The 27,068-nt window shown below is 41.1% G+C and overlaps 1 protein-coding gene across 2 annotated transcripts in view; it reads right to left on the bottom strand.

Moving 5' to 3' along the window:
* The window catches only part of spred1 (sprouty related EVH1 domain containing 1), a 47,319-nt gene extending 21,536 nt beyond the window's left edge, over nucleotides 1–25,783 (bottom strand). The window contains exons 1-4 of one of the 2 annotated variants that reach the window (XM_070546866.1): nucleotides 25,527–25,665; nucleotides 10,732–10,796; nucleotides 3,092–3,350; nucleotides 163–331 (exon numbers count right to left, since the gene is read on the bottom strand). In XM_070546866.1, the coding sequence (XP_070402967.1) occupies nucleotides 163–331; nucleotides 3,092–3,319 (397 nt within the window). In that variant the 5' untranslated portion in view covers nucleotides 3,320–3,350; nucleotides 10,732–10,796; nucleotides 25,527–25,665. Of the gene's footprint in view, nucleotides 1–162; nucleotides 332–3,091; nucleotides 3,351–10,731; nucleotides 10,797–25,526 lie in introns of both variants that reach the window. The other variant, XM_015969817.3, reaches the window with a different exon arrangement.
* Nucleotides 25,784–27,068: the final 1,285 nt, after the last annotated feature.

Raw genomic sequence — 27,068 nt, 5'->3', positions numbered from 1 at the left:
ATTCTGGAAGTGGTTTAGATGTTTTTGATCGGGCTAAAAAAAACAGTAGCAAAAGTATTTTTAAATCAAGGAACATTTTGCTGAGTAACAACCGACTGATCTGGTCTGACCTGCTTTAAAACGCAAAGACACACACAAGACTCTATTGTAACATGCCCACACCTTGATTGATGTCCTCGATGGCTCGGCGTATGCCCCTATCGAAGGCTCGAGCGTCAGCGGGGCTCTGGAACGTCAGCCCAAACTTCTTGTCATTGATTCTCCAGTGGTGGAAGATGGGGTTGACCTTATTGTACACCAGGTTTCTCTGTAGAACACACTCCAGCACCACCTAAAATCATACGGACACACACCGTTGTGACAGTCAGCTAGGCATTTGTGATGTCACTGTTTGGTTTAATGGTTTCAGGATTAACTTTATACATTGATGCACATTTAATCCATCATCCTACTTCCTGATGCGCTTTAATGTGTCACATCTGTTCTGATGTGTTCTTTCTGGTTATGGGATGGCATGTGCAAGTCTAGAATTTCAAAAGAAAGAAAAATGACAACGAATTCAGTCATCTCTCGTCAATTTTAGAATAATCTCTAAAACACAAGCTTGTCTTGAAGTAGGTTGAAGAGGAGTATGGGATGTTTTGAAGCCAGGAAACCCAAGAGCCAAGCAGAAAGAGAGGATGTGCTTCTAAAACCTTCCCTAATCAGGGCTTCTGGCCGTCTCCCGGCCTTCCTCTAGGCAGATTAAATGAAATGAGGCATGGCCATTACGGTCCGCGAGGTTTTCACTGACATGCACGAGAGGAGGCTTAACAAGGTGTGAATGTGTGTGTGTGTTTTCACGGGATCATTGCTGGAGCTGGTGCGTTCAAAATATAAGCAGTAGATGCCAATATGGTTTTATAAACTCAGTCCCCGTGTCACTACCTGCCACAGCCTAAAGGAGGGAAAATGAGAAGAATTGATGTGAGAAGATGGGGTGGCAAAGAAGTGTGGCGGGGGAGGAGGGGTTCGAGGTGCCTCTGGGGGGGTGACTGTAGAGGCGAGACTGAATGGAGCCAGAGCAGGTAAGGTGAGCATGCTGCAAGGCCTGACAGAGGGAAAAAAGTATCACAGTTGCATGGCAGGATGACACTTAACACCGCATTCCACAATGTGCTCAAAGAAAAGCGAGGAGGAGGAGGAGCTACCTTTGTAGAAAAGAAGACAGAAGGAGCACACAGGCAGGACATGTTAACAGAGACATCCAGAGGTGTTGCAAAATAAACTTGTTCGTAATGAATATAGGCTGATGAGTGATTTGTGGTCATTTCTAAAACAGCAAGGTTAACTGTAGAAACGCATTGTGTCAGATAGACCTGGGCTGCAAGGTAAAGCTATTCAGAGGAAGCCTTGGCAACGACACATTCACAGCTGCATCAATCAGAGGTACTCAACGACTGCTAATGAAAGAAAGCGAGGTGGAGTGGCAGGGAGATTAGCCAGAGATTTGTCATAATCCGAGAGCTGGTATGGCAAGTTATCATCGACCGAAGAATCAGAGAGAGAGAGACAGACTGGAGGGAGGGAGTAGGAGAGTGATTGGTAGCTATATAGAGAGCCAGCTGAGTCATCACCAGCACACTCTGCGCCGCATCACTGCGCTTACAGACAAAACCCCTCCAACTCGCTTCTTCTGTCTCCCATCCGTATGGCTCCGCCTCCATTTCCTGCTCTTTCATGACAAATGACTCTTTTCTAGTTTTTGTGACATCGTATGTATCACAATTACCACCACACTTTTCCTTTTTTCCTCTGGAGTAACTGCATTCCTGACTTTTATTTTCAGCTGCTAGAAACAGAAAAGTGTTTCTGTCCATTTCCAAACTGATTAATCACTGAAAAGGAACCCTTCTCGTCAACATAAATTAGACGTAGCTAGAATATGGTAGCCTGTGTTCCTGTTCTATGTTTCAGACAAACTAAAGATGGCTTCCAGAGTTATAAAAACCCACTCCATCTTTACTCTTTCAGTTTTAGAAATCACTCATATGACATAATTATAGTCTCTTGTTTAGGTCCTAAATAAAAACACCGGTGTTACCAATTAGAAGAAATCACTGTGGCAACAAGGATTTTTATTTTAAACCAAGGCTAGCATTTAATGTGGTTTTCTTTGTAGCCGCTGATTCTTCTGATGCCCCCAGACAGTTGGTAGCGCTGTGGTTGACGCTGACACCCCAGCCCTGGGTGGCATCCTGACTAACCTACATATGGGTTGGTGTTTGTTGTGGCGGCTGGGAACTCTGGCGCTGATAGGGGTGTTTCACCACATCCCCATCACAATTGCTTGGGGTCTCTGAGCCATGTCTTTTCCATGTCTGGACAACAGAATTCTCATCACGCCCTTCTCTGTGCCACACACGCGCCTGGATAACGTCACAGATGCAATAAGCATGAAGTGAGTTCAGTGGAAGAAGATTAAAAACCGTGACTCAGACGCCCCTGTTACGAGCCTCTGCTGTCAGATTGTCTGGGATCACCAGATTCTGAGCATCGAGGTGGCCTCGTTCGCCTCCTGGAATGCAGCTTTTCTCACACAAATAGATTTACACCCTTGAAACCACAGATTATTAAAGCCAGTCTACTGGATCTGTCTTGCATTTAAAGGACAGAAAGACAAAAAGTTCATGAGCAGCTACTTCAAACGCCGTAAATAATAAAGTGACAGTAGACTACACCCTTTGATCCTTTGGAGACAGCTAAACATGCTCTTCAGGCTGGGTGACAATATTAAGAATTAAGAAGAAAGGTGCTTTGCTATTAAAAGGCAGGAAATAAAAGTGTGGAAATACTAAACTCATATTCTATCCATGTTCTTTCCCACATTCTGTCTGATGACATCATCATGCATCACAGCGTTATGCTGTTTGCTCCTATTTTCAGAAGACTGAGCGACGGAGGAAGGCCAAAAAACCCACTTCCTGTTTGTGTCAGTGTGCACGAGAGAGATGAAGGGAGGGTGTCTGGAAAACTGGGGTCCACAGCATTGAGAGAACAAACCATTTCCTGTTTGTGAAAATGAAAAGCAGGACATTTGAGATTGTCTCACCAATTTGTCTTTGAGCCGTTCGCCCCTGATGTGAAACTCCACGACGGTGGGACTCGGACTGGGACTGGGGCTGGGGCTGCCAGGGCTGAGGTTGCTGCCACTTCCTCCGCTGCCTCCACTGTGGGTGCTGCTGATGTCCTCTGTCCGGCTGACCTTATAGACAGTGACACAGCTAAGGCCTCCACCCCCCAAGGGGAGCCACCCACCGCTGGAGTCATCCCGAGTCATGACCACTGCTCTCACACGCGCATAACTGTCACTGGGAAGGAAGGAGGGAATAAGGCAAAGGGGGAGGGATGGAGAAAAAAAAACAATATGGTTAGCTAATTCATACAAAAACAATACATTTAATTTCTAACGGGATTCTTTTTTTAATGATGTCACAAGAACTACAAAAGCATCATCAGACCTACTCAGCCTCAGATTTATAGATTGATTTTAGACTCAATAAGCTAGCTTTAACCTTGTATCTAATGCATAAAATTACACACAGGACCAACCTAAAGAGGTTTATCGTACCTTGTAGAAAAAGTATATGCATGGTTTATATTAGAGATGCACCGATCTATCTGCCGACGGATCTACCGACCCTGATCTTGAGTTTTTTCCAAGATCGGTGACTGGCCAAAAACGGCAATCGGTGCACCCCTAGTTGATGTTAAAGCAAATTATTGCTATAGAATAATTTTTTTGGACAAGTGTGTCAAAACAGGTACAACAGTTTGTTTTCTAAATTAGAAAAAATGAAAGTCTAAAGGAATAAATATGATTTTGTAGTTCAAACAGCAATGCTAAATATGTTTGTTTATATTTGAGAACAGGGATGTGTATTTTTGAAATGCTGGCGATACGATACGTATCACGATACAGAGGAGATGATACGATATTTCGCGATATATTGCGATACATTCAGTCAGACGTTACAAGCAAATTTTTTTACTGAATTTATTGTAAGAATGTTCAATAAACAGTCCAAACTGATACGTAACATGTTTAACATGAGGTATCTGAACCATGATGGAGGGATTTACAGTTCAATGGTGGAAACAAAACCTGTTGCACACTGCTGCCAACTAGCGGGTGGCGATTGAATTGCACAAAACGAAAAGAAAATACACAAAAGTTTGCATGTAAATTATTTCAAGAATTAGATACACGGCTTTTGAATATCGATGTAATAATCGCATGAAAAAATATCACGATATATTGCCATATCGATATTTCCGATACACGGCTTTTGAATATCGATATAATACTGATGGAAAAAATATCACGATATATTGCCATATCGATATTTTCTTACATCCCTATTTGAGAACATTACATGTCCAGTTGAAACTGGCATCGTTTTCATGAGTATTCATCTTGGTTTTCTCAATAAAAGGAAACTGAAACATTGACATAATCTGATTTTAGTTAAAAGGGGCATTATGGAAGTTTGACAGCCAAAACATGTATAGAAATAATAAATTTCTTCTTCATACATTCTCCTGCAATGCCCTGGTCCTGTAGAATGAGCCCTGGCATTTTTACTGTGATTGTCTGTTTTTCTGTAAAATCACAGAAAAAGAGATGCTCGGGTCGAGCAGGCTGCTTCATGCACGTTCACGTAGTGCCAACTCAGCGACTTATTCGCTGTTCCTAACTAGGGATGGGTACCTTTGACATTTGAATCGATCCGGTACTAATTCCCGGTACCTACGAGTCGATACCGGTACTTAACGGTACCAATTTTCGATACTTTTGAGTGTTTATTATTTTAATTCTCTTTTATAATTAAATATATATTTTTCTCAATATATATATATATAACCATATTTGATAAATATCACGATAAATAACATACAAGTTTGTATTTTAACATCGTCCTTGTAGTTTTATAAGCTGATAATTAAACTGAAGCAAACATCTTTACTGTGAACTAAATTTACTGTGTATCTTCATTCCTTTTGCCGTCCTTTTTCTTTTGATTTTTCCTACTGGGAAGTTAGAATTTCCGAGGAGAAAGCGAACGCACCATTAGCTGGTAACAACGGTGGCAATGGAAGCTAACATATCAAGCTAACGTTATCTTTAACAGTTTATTTAGCTGCTGGAGCAGATTAAAACGATGATGCCTCAAACTTAGATCGTTGTCGCTGGTTTTACCTTCATCCATTCACCCGTCGCATTTAGTAAAGTAAAGCCAAACTTTAGAGCGCGTTCATGTTCTTCTAGTCGGAAATTCGGAGTTCCGAGGAGAAAGCGAACGCACCATTAGCGAAACGGAAGCTAACAAATCAAGGTAACGTTATCTTAAACATTTTATTTACCTACTGGAGCAGATTAAGATGAGGATGTCTCACTTAGATCGTTGTCTGTCGCTAGTTTCATCACCCAGTTACCCATCACATTTAGTGAAGTGGACCCAAGCTTTAGCGTGCGTTCTTTCTACCATGCTTGCTCTGTTTACAACGGGCTCGCAGGGACCGGCAACATAACGCTCTTGCGCATGCGCAACTGTCTTGGCAGTACCGAAACGAGGCACCGTTTGAAATGACGTGAATCGGTGTTCGGTCGGTACTATGGAATTCGGTCGGTACCTTAAAAAGTACCGAATTCGGTACTCATCCCTATTCCTAACGCCTAGTGATGAACTTAGCTACATTTCTGAGGACCCTTAAGCTGGGCGTACACTGTGCGACTTTTTCACTTTTTTGAGCCGATTTTCCACTCGTGCGAGAATCCACTTGATCGGGGCGAGTTTTGCGCCGAGCGTCGTGTAGTGTACAGGGGGTTATGAGAGGCGATTAACACCAAGTGACCAGCTACCGATCAGCAATCGTGAGCTCGCACGGACTTCTGGCGTGTTTAATAGTTTGCTCATCCCTCGTGAGGGTATTGCACTGTTGAAGCGGCGCTGCGAGCAGCTGCGACCCAAAATGTATCAGAACCGCTCACGGCGCATGCGCAATCCTGCATCAACGCCGCTCGCTCGCTATTTCCCTAATAACACACGCTGTTCATTTTTGTTTCTACACGTTTTTTTTACTCACAAAGATTGTCAAGAAAGCGTGTTAGTCGTGTTCATGTCAAATTAAACTGATCACAAAACACAGATTTACTTTCTTCATTTCGTTTTACTCATCCAACCCCCATAAATCCCTGTGTGTCCTCCTGCAGCACTCCCGAAGGACAACAGGCAAAACAAGACAAAAAAGTCTGACGTGTTGAGTAAAAACTGCTATTTTTAGCATATTTTTAGGGCCGACGTGTTGCTACCAGACGTACAGTGTGAGCAGTCAGGTCGCATCCGAGAACTGGGTCGTACAGTGTGAGCGCATGACTCGTGAGATCTGCCCTGCGAGGAAGTCGTACAGTTTGAGCTGAAGCTGAGTGCTACGAGTGAAAAAGTCGCACAGTGTACGTCCGGCTTTAGCTACATTCTGTAGAACTTTCTTCTAGATATTTCCTGCAAATTAGCAACAAAATAGCCATTTTCGCTCCGAACCGTTCTTTGAACATTGTTTCAGCTGTCATCAAGGATATAAAGGTTACAGGTACTAGACACGTCACTGGCGCTATAGCTCACCTGGTAAGACGTCGGACTCTCGTACTGAAGACCTGGGTTCGAAACTGGATGTGAACATAGTTCGTTTAGAGTTTCTTTTTTACATTAATGGTATATTGTTTTTTACAGTAAGATGCCTAAACTTTTATTTGAGACTCGCCGAACGGCATTGAATTCACAGATAAAAAAAGATGTGGGTTCAACTTTCATTTTGGAACAATTTTCAAGCAAGGGAAGGGAATGGTCTGAGTATGCAGGAAGACTGACCCATCTTAAACCTTTGTCGGCTGTGCTGAGGAGAAAGGTACAGAACCAAATGATTTAATTAATTAGCTGCGTGTTCTCCTGTCCTCTGTCCTCCGGGCCACACACACACACACACACACACACACGGGACTGTCTCAGCTGTTATTTTCGTTAAGGAGTGTGCACGTACAGCATTCGCGCCTCGTGCACGAACCTACTATTGCCGTTACGCTTTTGTCCTGAGGGGGCAATCGCGAGCATGAAAATTCAAAACTCTGTAAAGTCCCTTTAAGACTAAATCAGTATGGGCAAAAATCGGTATCGGCAAGTCAGGTTTTCACAAGATTGGTGATCGGCCAAAACTGCAATCCGTGCACCCCTAGTTTTTATGCTTATATTTGTCTGAAGCTGTCGGTGTATGTTTAACCTGAGCCAGAGGGTGACTGACCATGTGGTCAAGTTCAGTCTGTGAAAACTTCTGATTTCCAAATTTGCATCGGTAGCAGGTTTAAACCAGACAGAACATAACAGCAGGCTCTGGATCACAATCCCTTTCAATCACAAATGAATCCCTGTAAGACAGCCTCAAACTATCAATCACGTCATCTGATTGCTTACAAATGACTAGTACAAATGCACAAGATGTCACATCAGAAAATGACAACAAAATGTGCTTTTCTTTGTTGCACTTTGCAGTTCCCTATAGCGCTTATCTGCGACAGGCTGCTCACTTACTATTTACAGTTTAAAAATGGGTGTTTAACTTCTAAGATGGCAATAAACTCACCAAATGAAACATGCTAACAAAACAGACAAACAACTTTATATTTCAAATATGAATATAGGTCTCATTCATTTTACTGTTTTCCCTGCTTTCTTGCTTGAAGTCATACGTTTCCCTGATTAGATAACAGCCTATTGGGCCATCGGAAACGACAAAGGTCAAGGTGCGCCGAGGGCAGTGTTTTCCACAAATGAATGGTAACATATTAAAGACGAGGACTCGAGAGCTATGAGAGAGAAAAACAGCCCTCAACTTGATGACTGGATGTCTTAAGATACACCATTCCGTGTAAGTTTAGCCAGCTCACATGATGTCACAGAAAATGAGGTGATTGAGAGGAATGCCCTCCCAAAAGTAGTTGAATACTGAGAGATTTCATTAACAATAACTCAACGTTTACAATGAATAAAATGGAGCTCTTGCCACAAAAGCTGAACAGTTGCTTCCTGTCCTTTAATGCCTCCTCTTTTAGCCGGCTCAATAACGCTAACCTTTGGTCTCCAGCCTTCCACGCCTTTGCCAAACTTCAATATCCTGGGTCTGGGTTAGTAATTACTCTAAAAGCCAGGGAGCATTAAATCTGAAGCTCTTTCTTCATGTGAAAGCACTTGGCACCTTGTAAAAGGTGACTGGAAGTTTCTCCTAACGATTGATGAGATTGACAAAAATAAAAAATTACAAACTAACTAGGATCAGATAAACTAATCTAATGAATGAATCACAGAAACATTCACTCCAGGGGAAACAGCAAATGAGTTCCAGATTTATTATTATTATTATTATTATTATTATTATTATTACTACAGGCAGTGTATTATTTTAGAAGTTCTAGTAATGTAAAATACTGATGAAAAATATAACCTTGAAATAAGCATAAAATACCAAACTAATAAGTTATTTCATGATAATATTAATTCTTTTGTCTTGTATGAAGTGACACAAAATGTTCCTCCCATCTTCCACTGAATCAGTGCTATTAGTAGGCTCTAAATCTGTGTTGGCTATCATCTATTTCATAGAACTACATATATTGGGGTGACGGTGGCACAGGAGTTAAGTGCTCGCCCCGTAATCGGAAGGTTGCAGGTTTGAGCCCCGCTCAGTCTGTCGCTGTCATTGTGTCCTTGGGCAAGACACTTAACCCACGTTATCTGCTGGTGGTGGTCAGAGGGACCGGTGGCGCCAATGCTCGGCAGCCTCGCCTCTGTCAGTGCGCCCCAGGGCAGCTGTGGCTACATTGTAGCTCATCCCCACCAGTGTGTGAATGTGTGTGTGAATGGGTGAATGACTGATTGTGTTGTAAAGCGCCTTGGGGGGTTCCAGGACTCTAGAAGGTGCTATATCAAATACAGGCCATTTACCATTTATTTGAATCACTCAATTTGTGTCGGTCTCAGAATGTGTCTCCTACACCTATCTCCTGCATTACCTTCTGATATAAAATACACTAAGAGTTGAAAATCTTGACAGATCTGCGTCACACTGTCACATTCATGGAGCCAGCCAACTTGACTCGTGACGGGGAAGGCGGTTTTTGTTTTAGTGTTCAGGAAACAGCAGAGAACGTCTCAGCTAGTAGAAGCTAACCATTCGCATTAGCAACTCCACGACACAGCAGAACTCCTCCAGGCTTGTGTTATTTGTGTTTAACTCATTCACTGCCATTGATGACAAAAGTCATTTTAAATCCAACTGTTTACTGCCAATGACGACTAAAGTCGTCATTTGCTCTTTTTTTTTTACTGTGTGGGTGTCGGAATGAGCCCCCACACCGTGAGAACATCCCAGCTCTAAAGCCGATCTTCATATGTGTACGTCACATGTCACGTGATCAGGAAGCAGAAAATCCATGTGTTAGGAGATCGTTTTGGGCCGCTGCTGTAAAAAAAGTGAGGCGCAAACCGGAAAAGCTTGTGCCGATCACAATTCGACAACGGATTATGAAAGAACGGATAATGCTCGAAGCGCGCAGATTCTTCCTGATGTAAGAGGTGAGTCTCCTCTTTGTTTGGGTAGTTTTGGCATTGACATCATCCTAGCGCTCAATGTTCTGTGACTCTTAAAAAAACAGTGAAAATGCTGAAAAAAGCTGGCAGTGAAGGGCTTTTCTGATCAGGAAATGGCTGGCAGTTAATGCGTTAAAAACATCCACGTTGCAGAGCAAACAAAGTCAGTGGTAGAGTCGCTGCTGGCCAATCCGAGGCGAGATGTCTAAATTTCAGGGAAAAAGACTCCAAATCCTGCCATCTGAAGCTCAACTCTGATGTGGCTCACTTCTAGTTCCAGAAAATAGTGCACCAGTGCTTTGTATCCCCTGAGTACGAATTACAAGGCATTAATTCCCACTAGAGACCATTGCAAATGTATTGATTAGACGAGTGTTCCACAAACAAACATAAACAAGAAAAAATTTTTAAACTGTAAACAACTTGTGAAACCTTTTCCTGTGCACCAGCTTTCAGCAAAAACTATGGCAAACAGTGTTTTATCATTCAGCAAAACAATTTAACCATTTGTGAGATGTGTTTTTGTCCTTTAGTTAGCTAATAGCATGTTACGGTTTACACCGTATATATACCGTGCTAGTTGCGTACGCGTCTGTTTGACATTGCATACTGGATATCATTGTTGTGCTGACCATTAGAGTTTTGACTAAATCTATGTTGTGATTGTGCTGAAATTTAAAGCAACAGTAGATCAAGAAAAAAAAACACCTTTTAAGGTGACGGACAAGAGTTTAGACGACGGTGAGGTTAGGATATATAGATGATTTATAAACATACTTCTTTGACTACTAACTAAATGAATTGTTCACAAACAAACTTCTATCATGCTGGTCTCAATCATTTGCATCCCAGGAAGTACTCGTAGGCCACTGGTCATTAATGACTGACAACAAAATAAAAAACACAAGAAACTTCTCTTTTTCAGCCACACCAAAACCCTTATTCTGGGGATGTCTTATGACACCAGTGTCACTTCTGTTACACCAGAAAAACATGTGTCTGAGCTAAACAGCAAACCAGTGCAAGTGAGATGTCCTGTTGCTTTAACACTCACCTACAAACGGCGATAAGGGATGCGAGTGTTGGGTGCAGAAGGGGCTGTCAGTCAGGCAGAGGTCCCTGGGGTGAACAGAAGGCAGGCGGTGGTGTCACTCAGCCATGACCAGAGCACAATGACCAGGGCCTGACCCTTCAGGCCTACCAGTACACCCAGGCCAGTAACCTCACAGTGTGGTGACTTAGCACTGATAGGAAGTTATGTGCATCTGCTTATGGGAACCAAAATCAAATATCTAACCAACCCATTGATTTATAAGTGGTAAATGGTCTGTATAGCGCCTTCTTAAGGTTCTACAACCCTCTAAAGTGCTTCACAACACAACCAGTCATTCGCACACAAATTCACACACTGATGGGGATGAGCTACGATGTAGCCACATTCTTATAATTTTGAATAACGACATATTAAACCCCTTTGCTGCTTTTTATTAGAATATCTCCTTTCTTTGGGTACCGAGCAGGTCAGAGGAACAAAATCCCACATGCAAAGTTCAGAAAGGGACGGTGGAGACAAAGGCCGGCCTCCACACCCCTTGCTGGGAGTGCACAGTCAACTGGACACACAATTGAGAGCGGAAGTAGATCAGCTGGCCTTGGCATGCTAAAGGGGTGGGGGGGTGGATAAAAGAGAGGAGCCCCCAATTTCGAATTATTCAAAGTTATTCTGCTGGATGACTGACTTCATTTCCGACTGAAGCAGGAGAGAAAGACAGAGGGAGGGGTGAGGCTGTAGCAGAGGACAGCAGCAGGAGGCGGCTGTAGATGGAAACAAGGAGGAGAACAAAGTGGGAATAAAAAGCTCCCACTTACATCTGAAGAAGGGTCCGATCTTTTTCCATCTACAAATAAGGCATATAAGCTTTTATAAAATATAGTAAATCACAGCATTTAAAGGACGTTTCTGTTTTAATTCCACCTCAGTGACAATATAGCAGAAATTGTGATTCTTGACTCTGGAAACGGACTAAAAACAGTTACATTTTGTATTTTCTCAGGTCATTTTACAAAATTCAGCCCACATACGGAGGAGAAGAAATTGTGGAGAATGTTCAGATCAGACAGCCGTGAGTCTGGAGGCCAGCAGCTCTAGTGTGTGGTGGAGAAGGGGGATCCTGGGACAACCATTTCCTAAGTGGACAAAGTGACCGTTTGTCTGCTGCTCTGGCCCATGGCTCATTGGGCTCCAGCATGCAATTATGTTTTGCTCCCATCCCAGCCTTGAGCTTTCCACCCCAAAGGGGAGTGGTGGAGAGGAGTGTGGGAGTAAGTTGGGGGGGGCGGGTGGGATGGAGAGTAGCAGAGAACTGAAAGAAAAGACAGAAGAAGGAAGAGAAGGAGAGAAGGAGAAGAGGGGAAAGAGAAAGGATGTAGCCTGAGCCCTGGTTTCTCGCCAAGTCACCCTCCCTTTCCTCTACTCTGTCTCCCCCTTTCACCCAGCCCCTCCCTGGCTGTCTCTCTGTACACAATGGCCGCTTCTCTGCTGAAATTTCACGTTATTGGATCCAGGGCCTGAAGTTTTGTCCTCCCACAATGTTCAGGCAGCAGAGCATGCTGCAGGGGAGACACACTATGCAAGCTAAAAGCTGGAAAACCATTCGTCCTTTCATTAGCATCTGAAAAGGGGAGAAAAGCCCCTACCACCACCTCCTTTTTTTCCATCACCCCTTTTCCCCTTCCCATCTTTCCCCCGTATCAAAACCCAGGGAAGGCTGACAAGCTCGGTCAAGCTCCGCTAGACCACTTTAGCTTGTGCAACTTTTTACGAAGAAAAAAATATATAATTGGGGAAAATAAACACAAGCTACTTATCCAAATCCGATTCAATAGCTTATCCTTCAAAAGAAAAGCAATTACCGAGTAAAGTAGGTGGTGTTAAAAGCTACTTTGGGTGCAAATCATTCTTTTTGCTTACTGTCACATATGGTCACCTTAAATCGCTATCTTGTGATAAAAATATGATCTTTGTACAAATATTTATTAGCCACCAGCCAGAATTGAAATTGAGTAAGTCTGGATTTACTTCATTCAGATCAATTTGGCCAAAGAAGAACATAAATTATACAAAATTAAACAGAAATGAAGAAGCCTAGCATTCTTAGAAAGGAAAATTAAACAAAGCAGTTCAACAAAAATCAAAATGAACCCTATTTTTCAAAAAAGTGGAGCAAGTTCTTTCACCGAGACTGTACCTCATTGAAAAAAACATAGCATGAAATCTGGGACTCAGCCATCAATTCCAGCAGTGCATCTAATCTAAATGGTGCAAACATGCTAGCCAATTAGCCACAGTTCACATCCCCCAAATACCAGACGCAAACTCAAGGGCACGGACGTACCAAAAATAAACATCAACATCCCCTACCACGGCGGCACTGCAAATTATAACATACAGCAAGAGCAAAAACACTCATAAAAGGGCTGTCTGTTAGCCATTAACAAAAATTATAATGGGCTTAAGGAGAAACACAAGCCCACTTGCACGAGCTGCAGTGAAAACTAATATGCTGGTTATAGAAAGAGAAGTGAAAAAAGAAATTTGCCCTATCTACTCTCAACACCTCGGGCTGCTGGTGAGTCATCTCCCTCACAAGAACATTCAGCTTAGCTACCAACTGACTCAGAAAAAAGGAAAAGATGAAAAAAAAATATCCGCTGCTGCACGACACAGAAGACCGTGACTTCAAATGTAACACCACCTTTTTACCACCTAGTATGACAGCAGATTTGCTGGCTATAGCCACTTGGAGTAATGTGTTACAGACAGGATTTACTGGGTCTAATTAGCCTCCAGTCTCAATGAAAAATAGACCTAACAAGTACGTAAACATCAGCAGTGCTTGCTAAGATGTCATTTCAAACAATAATTTTCAAACCAGCTCCTCCATTACTTGATTAGGTCTGCAACCCCAAAAGTAGTGCTCTAAGTTCTGCTGCCCCGTGGCACCATAAATCAAAAGAATCCCATATGTGCATCAAATGCCAAAAAGCTTTTCTCAAACATTCATCAAAGCCACATATTGAGATGATCTTAATTCAAACCACAAGCATTTAGAAAATTAAAACCTTACGCTTCTGCAAAACAAAAAAGAGGAACTACAGAGTTTAACTGCTGCTGCATCTCCGCTGTGCTTTGATGTAAGAGTGGTCCCCGAGGACGCGGCTGTGGAGCTGTAGTTGCTGTGAGAAACCATCAAAACATCTCAGGGAGGTATGTATGAATGATAAACTGCCCAACTGGGATAAGGGTGCACGGATGCTGAGAGAAACTGCTATGACTCAATGCAAAGTTTTATTAGAGTACCCAAACATCATTAGCAAATGGGCTATTTTTAGCTAAAACGTATGTCCTGAAATGTTTTGAAAAGCAAAAATACATTCATGTACATTTTCTGCTTGATCATTTTTGAAACAACAAACCTTTCAAAACACTCAGTAAACAGGATCAACCAATCCAACTCTTAAAAAACAGCAACTTTCTTTTCCTCCAGTTGGTAACATCGACATATATACTGGACAATTCGTTTCCATAGGCTCCAATTATAAGTTTTTCTGGCAAAATGGGAGGTTCCCACCACTGCCATTTTGACCATGTCAGGTTCCGTCAAGCCCAAACAATTCCAAAAAAGGGAAGGAGGTGGAGTTGAAGGTAGGGCTGTAAGGCTGGGATCAAATGACGACACCCATTGAACTGAAGCGATGTAGCTACAAGCTAACCCAAAGCTAACGCAGAGGTGGGAGCTAAGCTAACGAAGGTAGTTACCTAGCTACAACCGGAGCTAACAGTGCACAACACCGGAGCTTCTGAGTTAGAGATGTGCCGAGCCGCCGCTGGGGAGAACCGGGTGGAAAACATTGGTTTCCATCCGAGAGCTCCACAAGCCGGTAGCCCCTGCGGTCAGAGACGCGCCGAGCTGCCGCTGAGGAGAGGGTACCATACCGATGGTCAGAACCCAGCTCCACCAACATGTCATATTTCAACTAATTTTCAAATATGCAGTGTTATGTTAAACGCACTGGGTTTTACCCTATTAAATCTAAATTTCATGGTTAAACAGTACATGTTAAAATCAAAGCTCAGCTAGTGCAAGAGCGGTAGTGACCTAAAATACATGAATATAATTTTACTTACCGAAAAAAATGAAGTGGAGACTCCTTGGACGCTCTATTAGTGAAATTAATACCACAGCAAGTCATTTTGTCCAACAATTGCACAAATAATATCCAAAAAGAACGCACAAACGGCACAACTACTGATCTAAGTTGAGAGACTGAAAATCACGGAAGAGTTTTCAGGAGAGGCCGAGGCTCAGGCTCAGGCCTTTCCCCGGAGCTAGCTCTGCGGTCACGTGGGTCTGATGCTCATTATAGGCATTTAATACACTTAAACAGGAGTGGCAAAAAATATATATATATTCACCCCCCTCAGAGTTGTCATGAGTGTAAACTAGATCTATTAAACCTAAAACACGTTTTGGAACCAGGCTGTAAACATGTTTATTTCTGCTGTGAAATTGGTATTTTTAACATGGGAGTCAATGAGGATTTGCTCGCTTCTGACACCAGCCCCCAGCGGATGAGGGTGGAACTGCAATTTTTGTTCACTTCCAGTTTTACCTCAAATCCAGACCCGAATTATGGGGGCTTGGTTGGTAAACATGCGAAAGCTCAGATATTTGTAAAAAAAAAAAAAAAACTTTGTAGAGCACAAAACTTATAAGCCTTATTTCACACTGGAAGCATCAGTGGTGCCAAACGGCAGCGGGACGGTTTACTCGCGAGCTTCAGTGTGGTCCAGTACACATCGGGAGAGTCTTGGCTGCAAAACGGCTTCCTCGCTGTGCTCTTCGCTGGACTCACAAGATCACAAAGTCCGTTGAGACTTCCACCATCCTACTTCATAGACTGGTGAAATCACAAAATCCCTCAAGACTTCAAAGGTCACCGGTTTGTTTATGCCATTCATCATTAAACCAAAAAGAAGAAATCACGTTTAATATCGTTGTTTGATGTCATATACGATGTTGTTCCTCTCCATTATCAGCATTAAAGCCATGAAAAACATAAAGCTGTACTTCTCAAATGATGCAGGGAGTAAATATGCCGTTAGATCACATGTATTGATGTAATATGCATAGATGTGAAATAGCATTGCTGTCAGTCTTTTATTTAGAAAATTACAGGGGATTTTACACTGAAACCGTGTGCAGTTTCCTGTCTGGCCCTATGTTAACTGCGGAACATGATGAGTCCCAAAAGCATAAAATAGAACCTGATCCAATCTTTAGTGGCGCGGCAAGCCGCTCCTGGGATGCCCCTGAAAATTGCTGCATCGTGGCTAGGGATGGGTACCTTTGACATTTGAATCGATCCGGTACTAATTCCCGGTACCTACGAATCGATACCGGTACTTAACGGTACCAATTTTCGATACTTTTGAGTGTTTATTATTTTAATTCTCTTTTATAATTAAATGCATATTTTTCTCAATATATAACAATATTTGATATATATCACGATAAATAACATTCAACTGTTTGTATTTTAACATCGTCCTTGTAGTTTTATGAGCTGATAATTAAACTGAAGCAAACATCTTTGCTGTGAACTAAATTTACTGTGTATCTTCATTCCTTTTGCCGTCTTTTTTCATTTGATTTTTCCTACTGGGAAGTTAGAATTTCCGAGGAGAAAGCGAACGCACCATTAGCTGATAACAATGGTAGCAATGGAAGCTAACATACCAAGCTAACGTTATCTTAAACAGTTTATTTAGCTGCTGGAGCAGATTAAAACGATGATGCCTCACACTTAGATCGTTGTCACTGGTTTCATCTTCACCCGTCACATTTAGTAAAGTGAAGCCAAACTTTAGATCGCGTTCATGTTCTTCTAGTCGGGAATTTGGAGTTCCGAGGAGAAAGCGAACGCACCATTAGCGAAACGGAAGCTAACATATCAAGCTAATTATATTTACCTACCGGAGCAGATTAAGATGAGGATGTCTCACTTAGATCGTTGTCGCTGGTTTCATCATCACCCAGTTACCCATCACATTTAGTGAAGTGGACCCAAGCTTTAGCCTGAGTTCTTTCTACCATGCTGCTCTGTTTACAACTGGTTCGCAGCGAGCGACGACATAACGCTCTTGCGCATGTGCAGCTGTCTTGGCAAGTTCTCGTTATGATGGACGGGTACCGAAACGAGGCACCGTTTGAAATGACGTGAATCAGTGCTTGGTCGGTACTATGGAATTCGGTCGGTACCTTAAAAAGTACCGAATTCAGTACCCATCCCTAAGATTCGTGGCTGGTTTGAAACTCCTCCATAGGCTATAATGGAATATATTTGAAGCAGTGAGGTTCTGCTGCTGTTCCGCATCACTGATGCTTCCAGCGTGAAATAGGGGCAAGGCTACTAAATTAAACAGTATTTTCTATCGTATAAATTGCGTGATATATATACTGAAGAGCTGCAGTGATGTTTTAAACAGGTGACAATGCGACAACAGGAAGAATGGATTACAAAAAAATTGCTTCATCTTTTGAGCTTTCAACCTTGTTTTCAAGCAAAATGCTGGGAGTACTATCTAGGAAATATACACACAGTCAGTGCGGTTCCATGTGGACTGACCAACATCTAAGTCGATCCAGGTCGATCTTATGGTAATAAGTTGGGAGTCTTTATCCTAGTTTACATGCGCATTAGAAAACCGACCTCTCAAATAAAGTTTGTTCCACTTGGGTACAGAAGGTGGCGACGTACGCCCGTTCACGTCGGCATTCTTCTTATTCTTGCTTATAGCAACACAAAGAGTAAACAAATGTTGGTGGGAGCGAAGCAGACAGAATTGAAAGCTGATCTGCACAATGGCTGAAGTAATGACAATGCTACACCACAGCTTATTTGGTATGTACCAGAGGTGTGGACTCGAGTCACATGACTTGGACTCGAGTCATTATTTTAATGACTTCTGACTTGACTTGATAAAATCTATAAAGACTTACAACTTGACTCGGACTTGAACGCCAATGACTTGCGACTTGAATCAACTTGCATCTGTTGACTTGATGGCTTGAACATATTTGATATTTTAGCACAAAAGTGGCACGACATGGACAAAACATCATAAATCATTCTTTGAGTTTGTACTGCTAAATGCAGCAGCACTTTGTTTATAATCAATTTCAGTCGCACTTTCTGCTTGTTTGAGCAAATAAATTAAGCTTTAAGAAGCTTTATTTCTGGAATTTATTGTCATTAAATAGAAGTTTGACTTTATGACTTGAAAATTCAAAGTTAATTTTAAACTTAAGGTCTTGGACTTCCACATCGACTTTGGACTCGACTTGGACTTGATTGTCTTTGACTTGGTCTTGACTCGAGACTTGACTGGAAAGACTTGTGACTTGCTTGTGACTCACACAGCAGTGACTTGGTCACACCTCCAGTATGTACTTTACTGTTTGATGGTGTTACACGTGTTACTTTGTGGCAGTAATATCAGAGGACCATCTTCGTGGTTTTGTCACTTCCGGAACGCGGCATCCAACCAGTTCAGTTCGCCTAACCTGTTTACATGCAGAATGTATTTGGATTGGTCCCACATTATCTGGGTGCTTCAGCTGGATTAGAACCAGTTCACCTTCAGTCAGACTAATGCATTTACATGCATGGAAAAAAAGAAAATAAAAACAACTCAAGCCTTTTTAGGGCAATACTTTGGTTTTCTGATGCACATGTGAACATAATGAGTGTGTTGTTACAATGCCAACAAGTTGAGACTACAAAAATCGCAGGCTGAACTGTACAAAAATAACACAAATTAAAAAAAAAACTGTGGAAATAAGACACTAAACGTGTGTTACACTACTTATATTCATTCATGGCAATTTTTTGGGGGGTTTTACATGACCTATAGTGAAAACCCTAAACTTGGATTTCTGGAGATCATCTTCAGTTTGAAAGCTTAGCATTCTGCATCCCACAATGGGATCAAAATCTGACATGGGACAATGTTGAGCAAATATTTGAAACGATCTACCACTGTAACTAACTCCTAACCATTTGAACACTTTGAAAGCCAATCCAAGTCTAACTGAAGTAGCTCAAAGCTGAACCAGAGCCTTGGAATTTAAGAAATTGGGAAACATTTTTAGTCAAATAATAAAAATCTGTCTCAATAACCTATCTGACATTTACAGAGTCAATACAAAGGAAAGTATGAGCACGCTTCTAATTTTCATGATTTTTGAAACGTTGACTTGCTAGAGTAGTTGATGCAATGACTATCCTTACTGTTTTGTAATTCACTCATCTTTCCAAGAAACACACGCCAACAGTTTCCATTCAAACTAATCACGAAAATGTGCGTGTGTGTGTAGAGACAGAGAGAGAAAAATCCCTTCCTGTTTTCAAAGCGTATGGAAACTCAATCAAAGACACAAGGGTTGGGATTTACATCTGTGCCCTTTTATGTCTGTGGTCTAACAGGAAAGAAACATCTTAGGCCAGCTGCAGCAAAGAGCTCCCAACAAGGCCCAGCCTTCATGCTCCCACATGCAGCCCAACTGAAAACAATATCTACAATTCAGACACTCGATGCACCTTTTAGAGATACTAAGATGTGGTCTGTGAACATCAGAAGCTCTTCTTGATAAAGAAATAAAGACCCTGCAGTGATAGGAACAAAAGAAAAGTCTAAAGATGGAACAGCATGCAAAAACAGCAATCTGCACATTAAGTTGGTATCTTTACGTAAGATCGGATATATCTATGACACACTGCGGGCTTTTTGCACCATTAAATGTGTACTCTTAAAATACTTGAAGAGGAAATGAAAAGGGAAGTAGTTCAGGTTTAAAATACAGAATCCAAGACCCAATCTGGCCATGGGAATGAAACAGTTTGGCTCTGTGCATGACGTGTTAGGGTTTTAGTTCACCTCGATTACAAGCATCACATGTCCTCTGGTTATACGAAGAATCTGCATTATTAAAGGCTCAAACAACACAATCACTCAAAAGAAAGATAGTAGTTTGTCAGAAAATATTCATGAAAAAAATAATATACTAAAATATTTCATCCTAAGAAAATATGATTAACTTTCTTACACTTTCTCTTTATATTAAAATATGTAAGCCGTTAAGGAAAAATGTTAATTCAAGTAGCCTCATGTAAAAATGTCACATAACACATTTTAGCCGTCTTGGTGAACCACAATGATCACAACAAACACTTCCTCAAAAGAATACAGAAGCAAAACCAAAGACGTGCTCAGCTCAGCAGTTAGTCAGAGGTAAGATGAGTCTGTGCAGCTTAGACTAGCCCAGCTACAATTGCAAAATGTCCGTGGAGGCTATTTCCTCCAACGGGCCATAACCTCAAATGAAACCATCTATTAAAAGGCCCAGGAAATTATTTAACTTAAGGGTCACAGGATATAGACCATTACTGAGGCCATAAACCACTAGCTTTTACAGCTAAAGTAGCCGTCTCCTCCTGTTGTTTCGGAGCACGATGGGGGTTGTTTGGGAAGAATGTGTTTGGAAAGCCCTGCAAACTTAAAGGGAGGGAAAACAGGTGATAAGATCGAGACACCCACATTGGCAGATAGAACGCTGAGCTGCCAAATCAATCATACAGATAGGAAGAGGACAAAGAAAGGACCCGCTGAACATCACATGACTGGCAAAGAACAATACTGGAGTAATTCAGGAATCTCAAACAATGAGGTGCTATATAAAAGATCGTCTTCTTCTTCTAAAAATGAATGAGGGCCTACATAACTTCAGCATTGGCTGTCAACAGGTGTAGACCGGAAGTTTTTAAGAATTAGAGACATTACAGTAGTTCTGAAATGTGTTTTTGTGGGGAAAACCTAAAATAAAAAAACTATTTTAGTTTGTTTAATATTGTTTGCATTGATCACAGTGGATATTTGATGATTAATGTTCATTTGAAATAGAGGTTGACCGATAGTAGTTTTTCTATTGCTGATACCAACGCCGATACATGGCCGAAAGCTAGACATTTTCCACATTATTTTCATGCTAAAACTTCACTAATAACATCAGCTGATGCACAAAATTTCTTAATTTAACTAACTGTTAAATCTTAACTTTGTGCACTGCTCAGTGTTAAAGTCAGAGACCTAAATAAAGTTAATTAAGAGTATTTATTATGCAGTTGTTATTAGTAAATGTCAAAAATACATTTAAAATAAATTCTGCAGCAGCACCGGGCTGCCCGAGAATGTGCCTGACTTTAAATCAGCTTTACTAAGGACAAATGTTGGCCGATCCCGAAGAATTAAGAAACGGTAAATATCAGCCCGATAAATCGGCTGATCTACCCCTAACTTGAAACGTTGACAACGCCCTCTAGTTTTGTCTACATACAAATTTGCAACTTGCTCATCCGTCCTGAAGGATGTAAATGTTATTTCTGGAGGCCATCCTGCAGGATATCTACAATGGTAAAGATGGTAATAGTGTATTTAAGAGTAACACACACATATAAATGGTTTTTAAAATCCTTCAAAGGGACACCAAAAAAGAAATTATTGGCTTTATTTCAATTTCTTAAGACAACACATTAGCTGGGCAATCAAATAATGTAATTTAGCCATGGTTGTAACTCAAAACAGTAACTGTTGCAATCTAGAAAGCGTTTATACTGTACACAAATAAAGGATAAACATACAGTGAACCTCAACAGATTATGGTCTGAGTAGAAAAATGGAACATTTAACCCTCTCAGGCTCAAAATAAGCTTTGATAAAATGACGAACAACTAAGTCCTTCAGCGGTACTTCTGTGTTAAAAAAAGCTCATGAAATACGTATGTGGAGTAACCAGGTAGGTAGGTTTTAACGTGGCAAATCTGCAACGCCTGCCTCCAGAGGGTTAAGAGTCATATTTCAGGTTACAGGTAGAAAAACAATGCTAGAACAAAGCAAATGTACATTTTCTCCCATCATCACCAGAATCCTGGTCTACAACATTCACATAAACCTCAGCTCACACCACTTTCTCCACACTAACACACATGCCAGACGAGACTCAAACCAAAATCTCAGAAAACGTAATGTGCACTCTAGTCATTCCAGCTTTGTGAGCACCGCTGCACCAAGGCCAAGCAACATGTTCTCATCCGAGGGTGTGCTGTACACAGCTTGGCTTACCAACTATCATTCAGACAAAACCACATCAGTTTTCATCTCTAATCAGATCTTGTGGAAATGTACAGAAGCTGGAAAGTAGAGCTTTAAAATGAGAACTTACCTGTTAGGAAATGGCCATATCATGGGAAATCCACTATTTGGAGATTTTCCCCATGTTATATTATTTCCTCACGAAAAAAGAAAAAAAATGTTTTTGGCTTTATTCAAGCAGTTTCTTGTTTCAGCTGCAAATTTTGAGTTTTAATTTGAAAATCTTGTAAAGCGTCAACGGAAACTGATCTTGTCATCAGGTCCTGCTCCTCTCTCAGAAGCTAGCCTCTGGTCTGAAACCTGTCTCCCCTGGCCACCACAGGATATGTGGCTCAGGAGGCTGGTGTGACGATGTAACAGAGTTGGTAGTCCAGTGGTTAGAGCGCTAAGCTGGCATGTAGTTTCGCACAGGTTCTCATCCCGGTCTTCTTTTTTAGCTACACTTGCCAGCATTATATCTTCAACCTTTAATCCTTCAGGCCCTAGGCCTTTTTTCTTTGGGCCCTGGCACCTCCCAATTGGGGGCCTTTGGAGTTTCATATCCCAAGTGTCAGTGATTGTTTGCATTGCCCGAGCACAGCTACAGCTACAATCAAAACAGTTGGATTGCAAACAAAGCCATTTTTTGTTTTTGATACAATAAGATAAAATAATAATTGAACTTTATTTTAGAAGAGCTGCCCTGTGTGAACGTGCTGACAGGATGGAGGTTGTGAGTTCAATTTCCATTTAGGAAATTTAGTCAATTGTTTTATTTATTCCAGGGGTCCTCAACTAAATTTGTTCAAGGGTTTTTTTTCCCAGCAGACACCAGTGAAGGTAAGATGCTCTTCTAAAATAAAGTTCAAATATCATTGTATCTTAATTTATTACAATTTTAAATGGCCTTGTTTCTCATCTGTGCTGTTTGATTGTGGTTTTAGTTGTGTTTGGAGAATGTGGATAGTTGTAGATGTTTGGGACATGAAACTGGGGAGGCCCCCAATTGGCAGGTGTTAGGATTAACACAGGTGTTAGGATTAACACAGGTGTTAGGATTAAACAGGTTTTAAAATGTTTAAAAAGTATGGACTAATCTGTTTTTTTAAACTTTCTTTCTTCATTTAGCACATGTGAGTCCATGTGAGGTGAGCAGAGTAAATCAACTAAAATGCTGCTTGGAAATGACCAAATTCAAAGATGATTAGAGACATAAAATATTTTGCAGAAAACAATCAATAAAACTAAAATATAAACACATGAAATCTGCTTCAGCAGGATAAATAAATTACTGCCAACACCACAAGGAGTCAAACCCATGTCAGAACATGGCAAAACTGATGCGCAGACGCTTTAACCACTGGACTACCGTAGCCAATGCAGCAACTGTCTTGCCTAAGATGCTGTTGTAGACACATTTTGTCTGAGCAGGTGTGGGCGGAGTTTCACTGAAACTAAGCGTTTAATTTTTGGGTATAAATTCAGGCTGATGAAAATAACTCGTATTAAAGATAAATGACATCTCAACAGTGCCAACAGTAATATTTTATCATACACTGTGCCTAACTTTTCTCTCAAGGAGAAAGCTTGGTATGGAACCTTTAAGTAATTCGCATTCACACACAAGTATTTCTAGGAAATGGCTTTTTTATTTTTCATTCTGCACATGACTCATCCAAGACCCAAATGTACCATCTTAAAGGAAGTCAGCTGAATGTCAGATTGTGAAAAGGTGCAGACTTGTGTCTAAAAAGAAAAAAGCCACAATATTTGATGTATTTTCATAAACTAGGACAGCTGTCTTCTTTGTAGTCTGTTCGCTTCAATACCACGAATCATACAACTGCCAGAAAGGTGGTGGAATCATAACAACGATGTTCAGATCTCTTCATTACCGTAGCTGCCGCCATCATGCAGTGGGGAGAAAAACGAGCGCTGTAGTTAAAACACCACTGTAGGCCTACAGCAGAAATTCCCAAAGTGGGACCTTAGGTCTTCTCGGTTATTCTGAAGAAACATACAATATTTATTTGTTTTCCTTCTTAAAGAGTGTGAATGTATCATGGGCATCTGCTAAAATAAAATATAAAAACTGAAATATCTCCCTAAGAATAAAACATAAAAAGCCTACTATTACAAGATAAATAGCAAACAATAAGATAATTTCCTCCATATATAAATGAGTGGTTTATTTTTACACCTAGGAAAAATAACTGCATGAATGATGTTACATAAGAACACAAGAGCACTTGAAGGACAAAAAACCCATGCATTAAATCAATCAACCTCACAAAAGGCCAAGTAGAGATGAAACAGGGGAAAACATGGGTGTGTTCGAATATCAATCCACGACAAAGGGAATTTAACGTCCTCTGTCTGTGACAAATTCATCACCGCCAAAAATCCCCTGAAATAGAGAGGAATTGAAATTTGGCGATATTGAAAAATAATTCTATTTATACGTTTATGTGCAATCGTGCTTTTATTGTGCAGTGTTTACCGAAAATGGGATGATCGTCAGTGCAATGCGAAACAGTGTACAGCGGCTGTGAATGGGCAGGCAGGTAGTTTATGAATGGAGGGGATCATGTGACCGCAGCACCTCCCGAAGCAGATATTTCTCACTGACTGTCAACAAGCGCTCACAGGGGGATCAGCCCCATTAAAACAATACCGAAGGCTGCTAGAAATGGACGCGACGAGCACAAAAGAACAACATGTACAGATTACAGTTGGTGTCTGTGGCCTGTGTGCGGGGATTAAGGAGTGAATGTAACGTCGGTTTTTTTTATGAATGGGGATTGTGATATGTAAATGTGTGTGATTGAGGAAAAATGGCATCGTCGCTTCTTCGGTATTGAAGTAAGCACAAACGAGCTATTTGGGATCGTTGTTGAATTTGGACACAAACATCCGTGCGATTTTAATGCATGGTGCCGAAATCATGGCGGACAGCAGTTCCACACACACATACACACAGATCCAGAGCCAGAGCCAGACTGTCAAAATAACCTCGTCTTGATCATGATGTACTCGGAACACACATTTAAAACTACACATCTAAACCGGACCAGGCCACGAGGGAACCCATTAATGCCTCACTTGTGCAGATATGTCCAAAATAAACAACTCAAGCTCGGAATTCCTTACAAAAATTATGCAAAAGCAAAAATTGCAACACCTTAAATGGCCTAAAGAGTATAAATCCATTAAGCATATATATATATATATATATATATATATATATATATATATATATATATATATGTGTGTGTGTGTGTGTGTGTGTGTGTGTGTGTGTGTGTGTGTGTGTGTGTGTGTGTGTGTGTGTGTATATATATATAGTAGCTCTGTCATAACAACATAAGATGAGAAACACAAAAGTACTATCTGCATTTTAGTTGCAGCAAATCGTTTCTATTCGTCTTTAAATGAACTAAAATAAGTCGTCGCGAGTATAAACATAGGGGACTGATGAAATACCAAGGTAGCATGGCTAGAAATGTCATGGGAACTCACTGCGTGCTTGCACTCAAATGTGGAACACTTTTATATGTTTGTGGTGAATATAAAAACATGTAAACACAAAATGTACTCACTCGTTGTTTGGATTTGTTGAATCTTCACTCATTTTCTTCCTCACGGGGATCCAAACCCTAGCAATAGCATCGACGACGCAGTGACGGCGGGATAAAATACCACAAAAATCACCATTTTCCTCCACAAACAGAACTCGCTCTCATTTAGGGTAGTTGGTGAGCGGTGTACAAAGAGGCATGCCTAACTGAGCGTCCCCTGGGAACACCAAGCGAAGCTAGTTTAGCTCTCTGAGTAACGTTAAACACTAGCGAGGAGGAATGACAGTCGTTGATTCATAGTATCCTCCCTGGAAGTAAAATCCGACCACAACGAACGAGCCGACGCTCTCACCATCCTCATCATTAAACGCAGGTCCTCGCTTCTTTTTCAAAGATGCGAATGAATCCTCAAAAAGGAAGAAAGGGGGTAGAAATGGTTACAGAGTTGAAGGTTTGGCAGGTTATTTATGTCGAGCATCCATTCGCCAACTTCACGTCCAGGACAACACTTGAAAAAGCGCTGTGCGGCGTCGCTCCGTCAACGTGTCCGAGAAATGTTGCAGTAAAGGCATCCAAAGCCCCCCACCCCCCAAAAATATTAAAATACTTTCAGTGGTAACGCAGACGTGTAGAATAAAAGCACACAGGCATGCATTTTCCTTGTGAAGTTGGTGGACAACTGCTTTTACTGAAGTCCATTTTCAACTCGGGAGGAGGAGGGGGGAATGAAACATCGGAAAATTGGGCGGATGTGTCGACCCTCGCTTGAGAAAATTAGATCCTTCCGCGACGTAGTGAAAACACGTTGATCTTTTATTAAAATAATCTCGCCAACAAGGATTTTTTTCTTTCCGATTAAAATCTAATAAACCGTGTGGTATTTTGCGTTCTTTGATATCCATAGGCGGAAATGTTGCATATTTGAGACGTGTGGACGAGTAAAGTAGTCCCTGCACTTCCCAAAAGAAGTTTCCTTCAATCACGCATTGATACAAGAGGAAAGCGGCTGTGTGATACTACGCGAACTAGAGCATAATCTGGAGGAAGGACTCTGCTGCACACATATGCACTCGTCCATTAACAAATTTCGCTCTTTTTCTTTCATAAATAAGGGTTGTGTTGGCCGAATAATTTAATAAAATACTGTTTCTAAACTATATGTAAACGCTCAATATCTTAGAGACAGCTGCATCACGTGGAATTACATCAGAATCCGCTGAATGTCTAATTAGTTAATTAATAATTACAAATATAAATGACATACACATATGTTTGCACTAAATTAATAATTACATTTGACAAAACATTTAAAATATGAATGTACCTAAAGATGTTGAGGTTTTACTTGTATTTTCTGTTGCAACTTTGAGTTAGTCACCCTAAAATATTTCCAAAAGCATTTTCAAAAATAAAACTGCCTTGAAAGTGTCTCTAAATAAAATCCATGAATGGATGTGTGAACCTTATTTGCAAACATGTGTCCTGCAGAGTGAATCTGTGGCTTGGTTGTGCAAGGCTTAAATGCTATTGGATTTCTGTGCTGTGCAGAAAGGCAAGAGATCA

Source organism: Nothobranchius furzeri, chromosome 18 (genome assembly GCF_043380555.1).
Source record: "Nothobranchius furzeri strain GRZ-AD chromosome 18, NfurGRZ-RIMD1, whole genome shotgun sequence".
NCBI classification, from domain to species: Eukaryota; Metazoa; Chordata; class Actinopteri; order Cyprinodontiformes; family Nothobranchiidae; genus Nothobranchius; species Nothobranchius furzeri.
The sequence above is the reverse complement of the archived record's forward strand: the minus strand, read 5'-3'. Positions and strand labels throughout refer to the sequence as shown.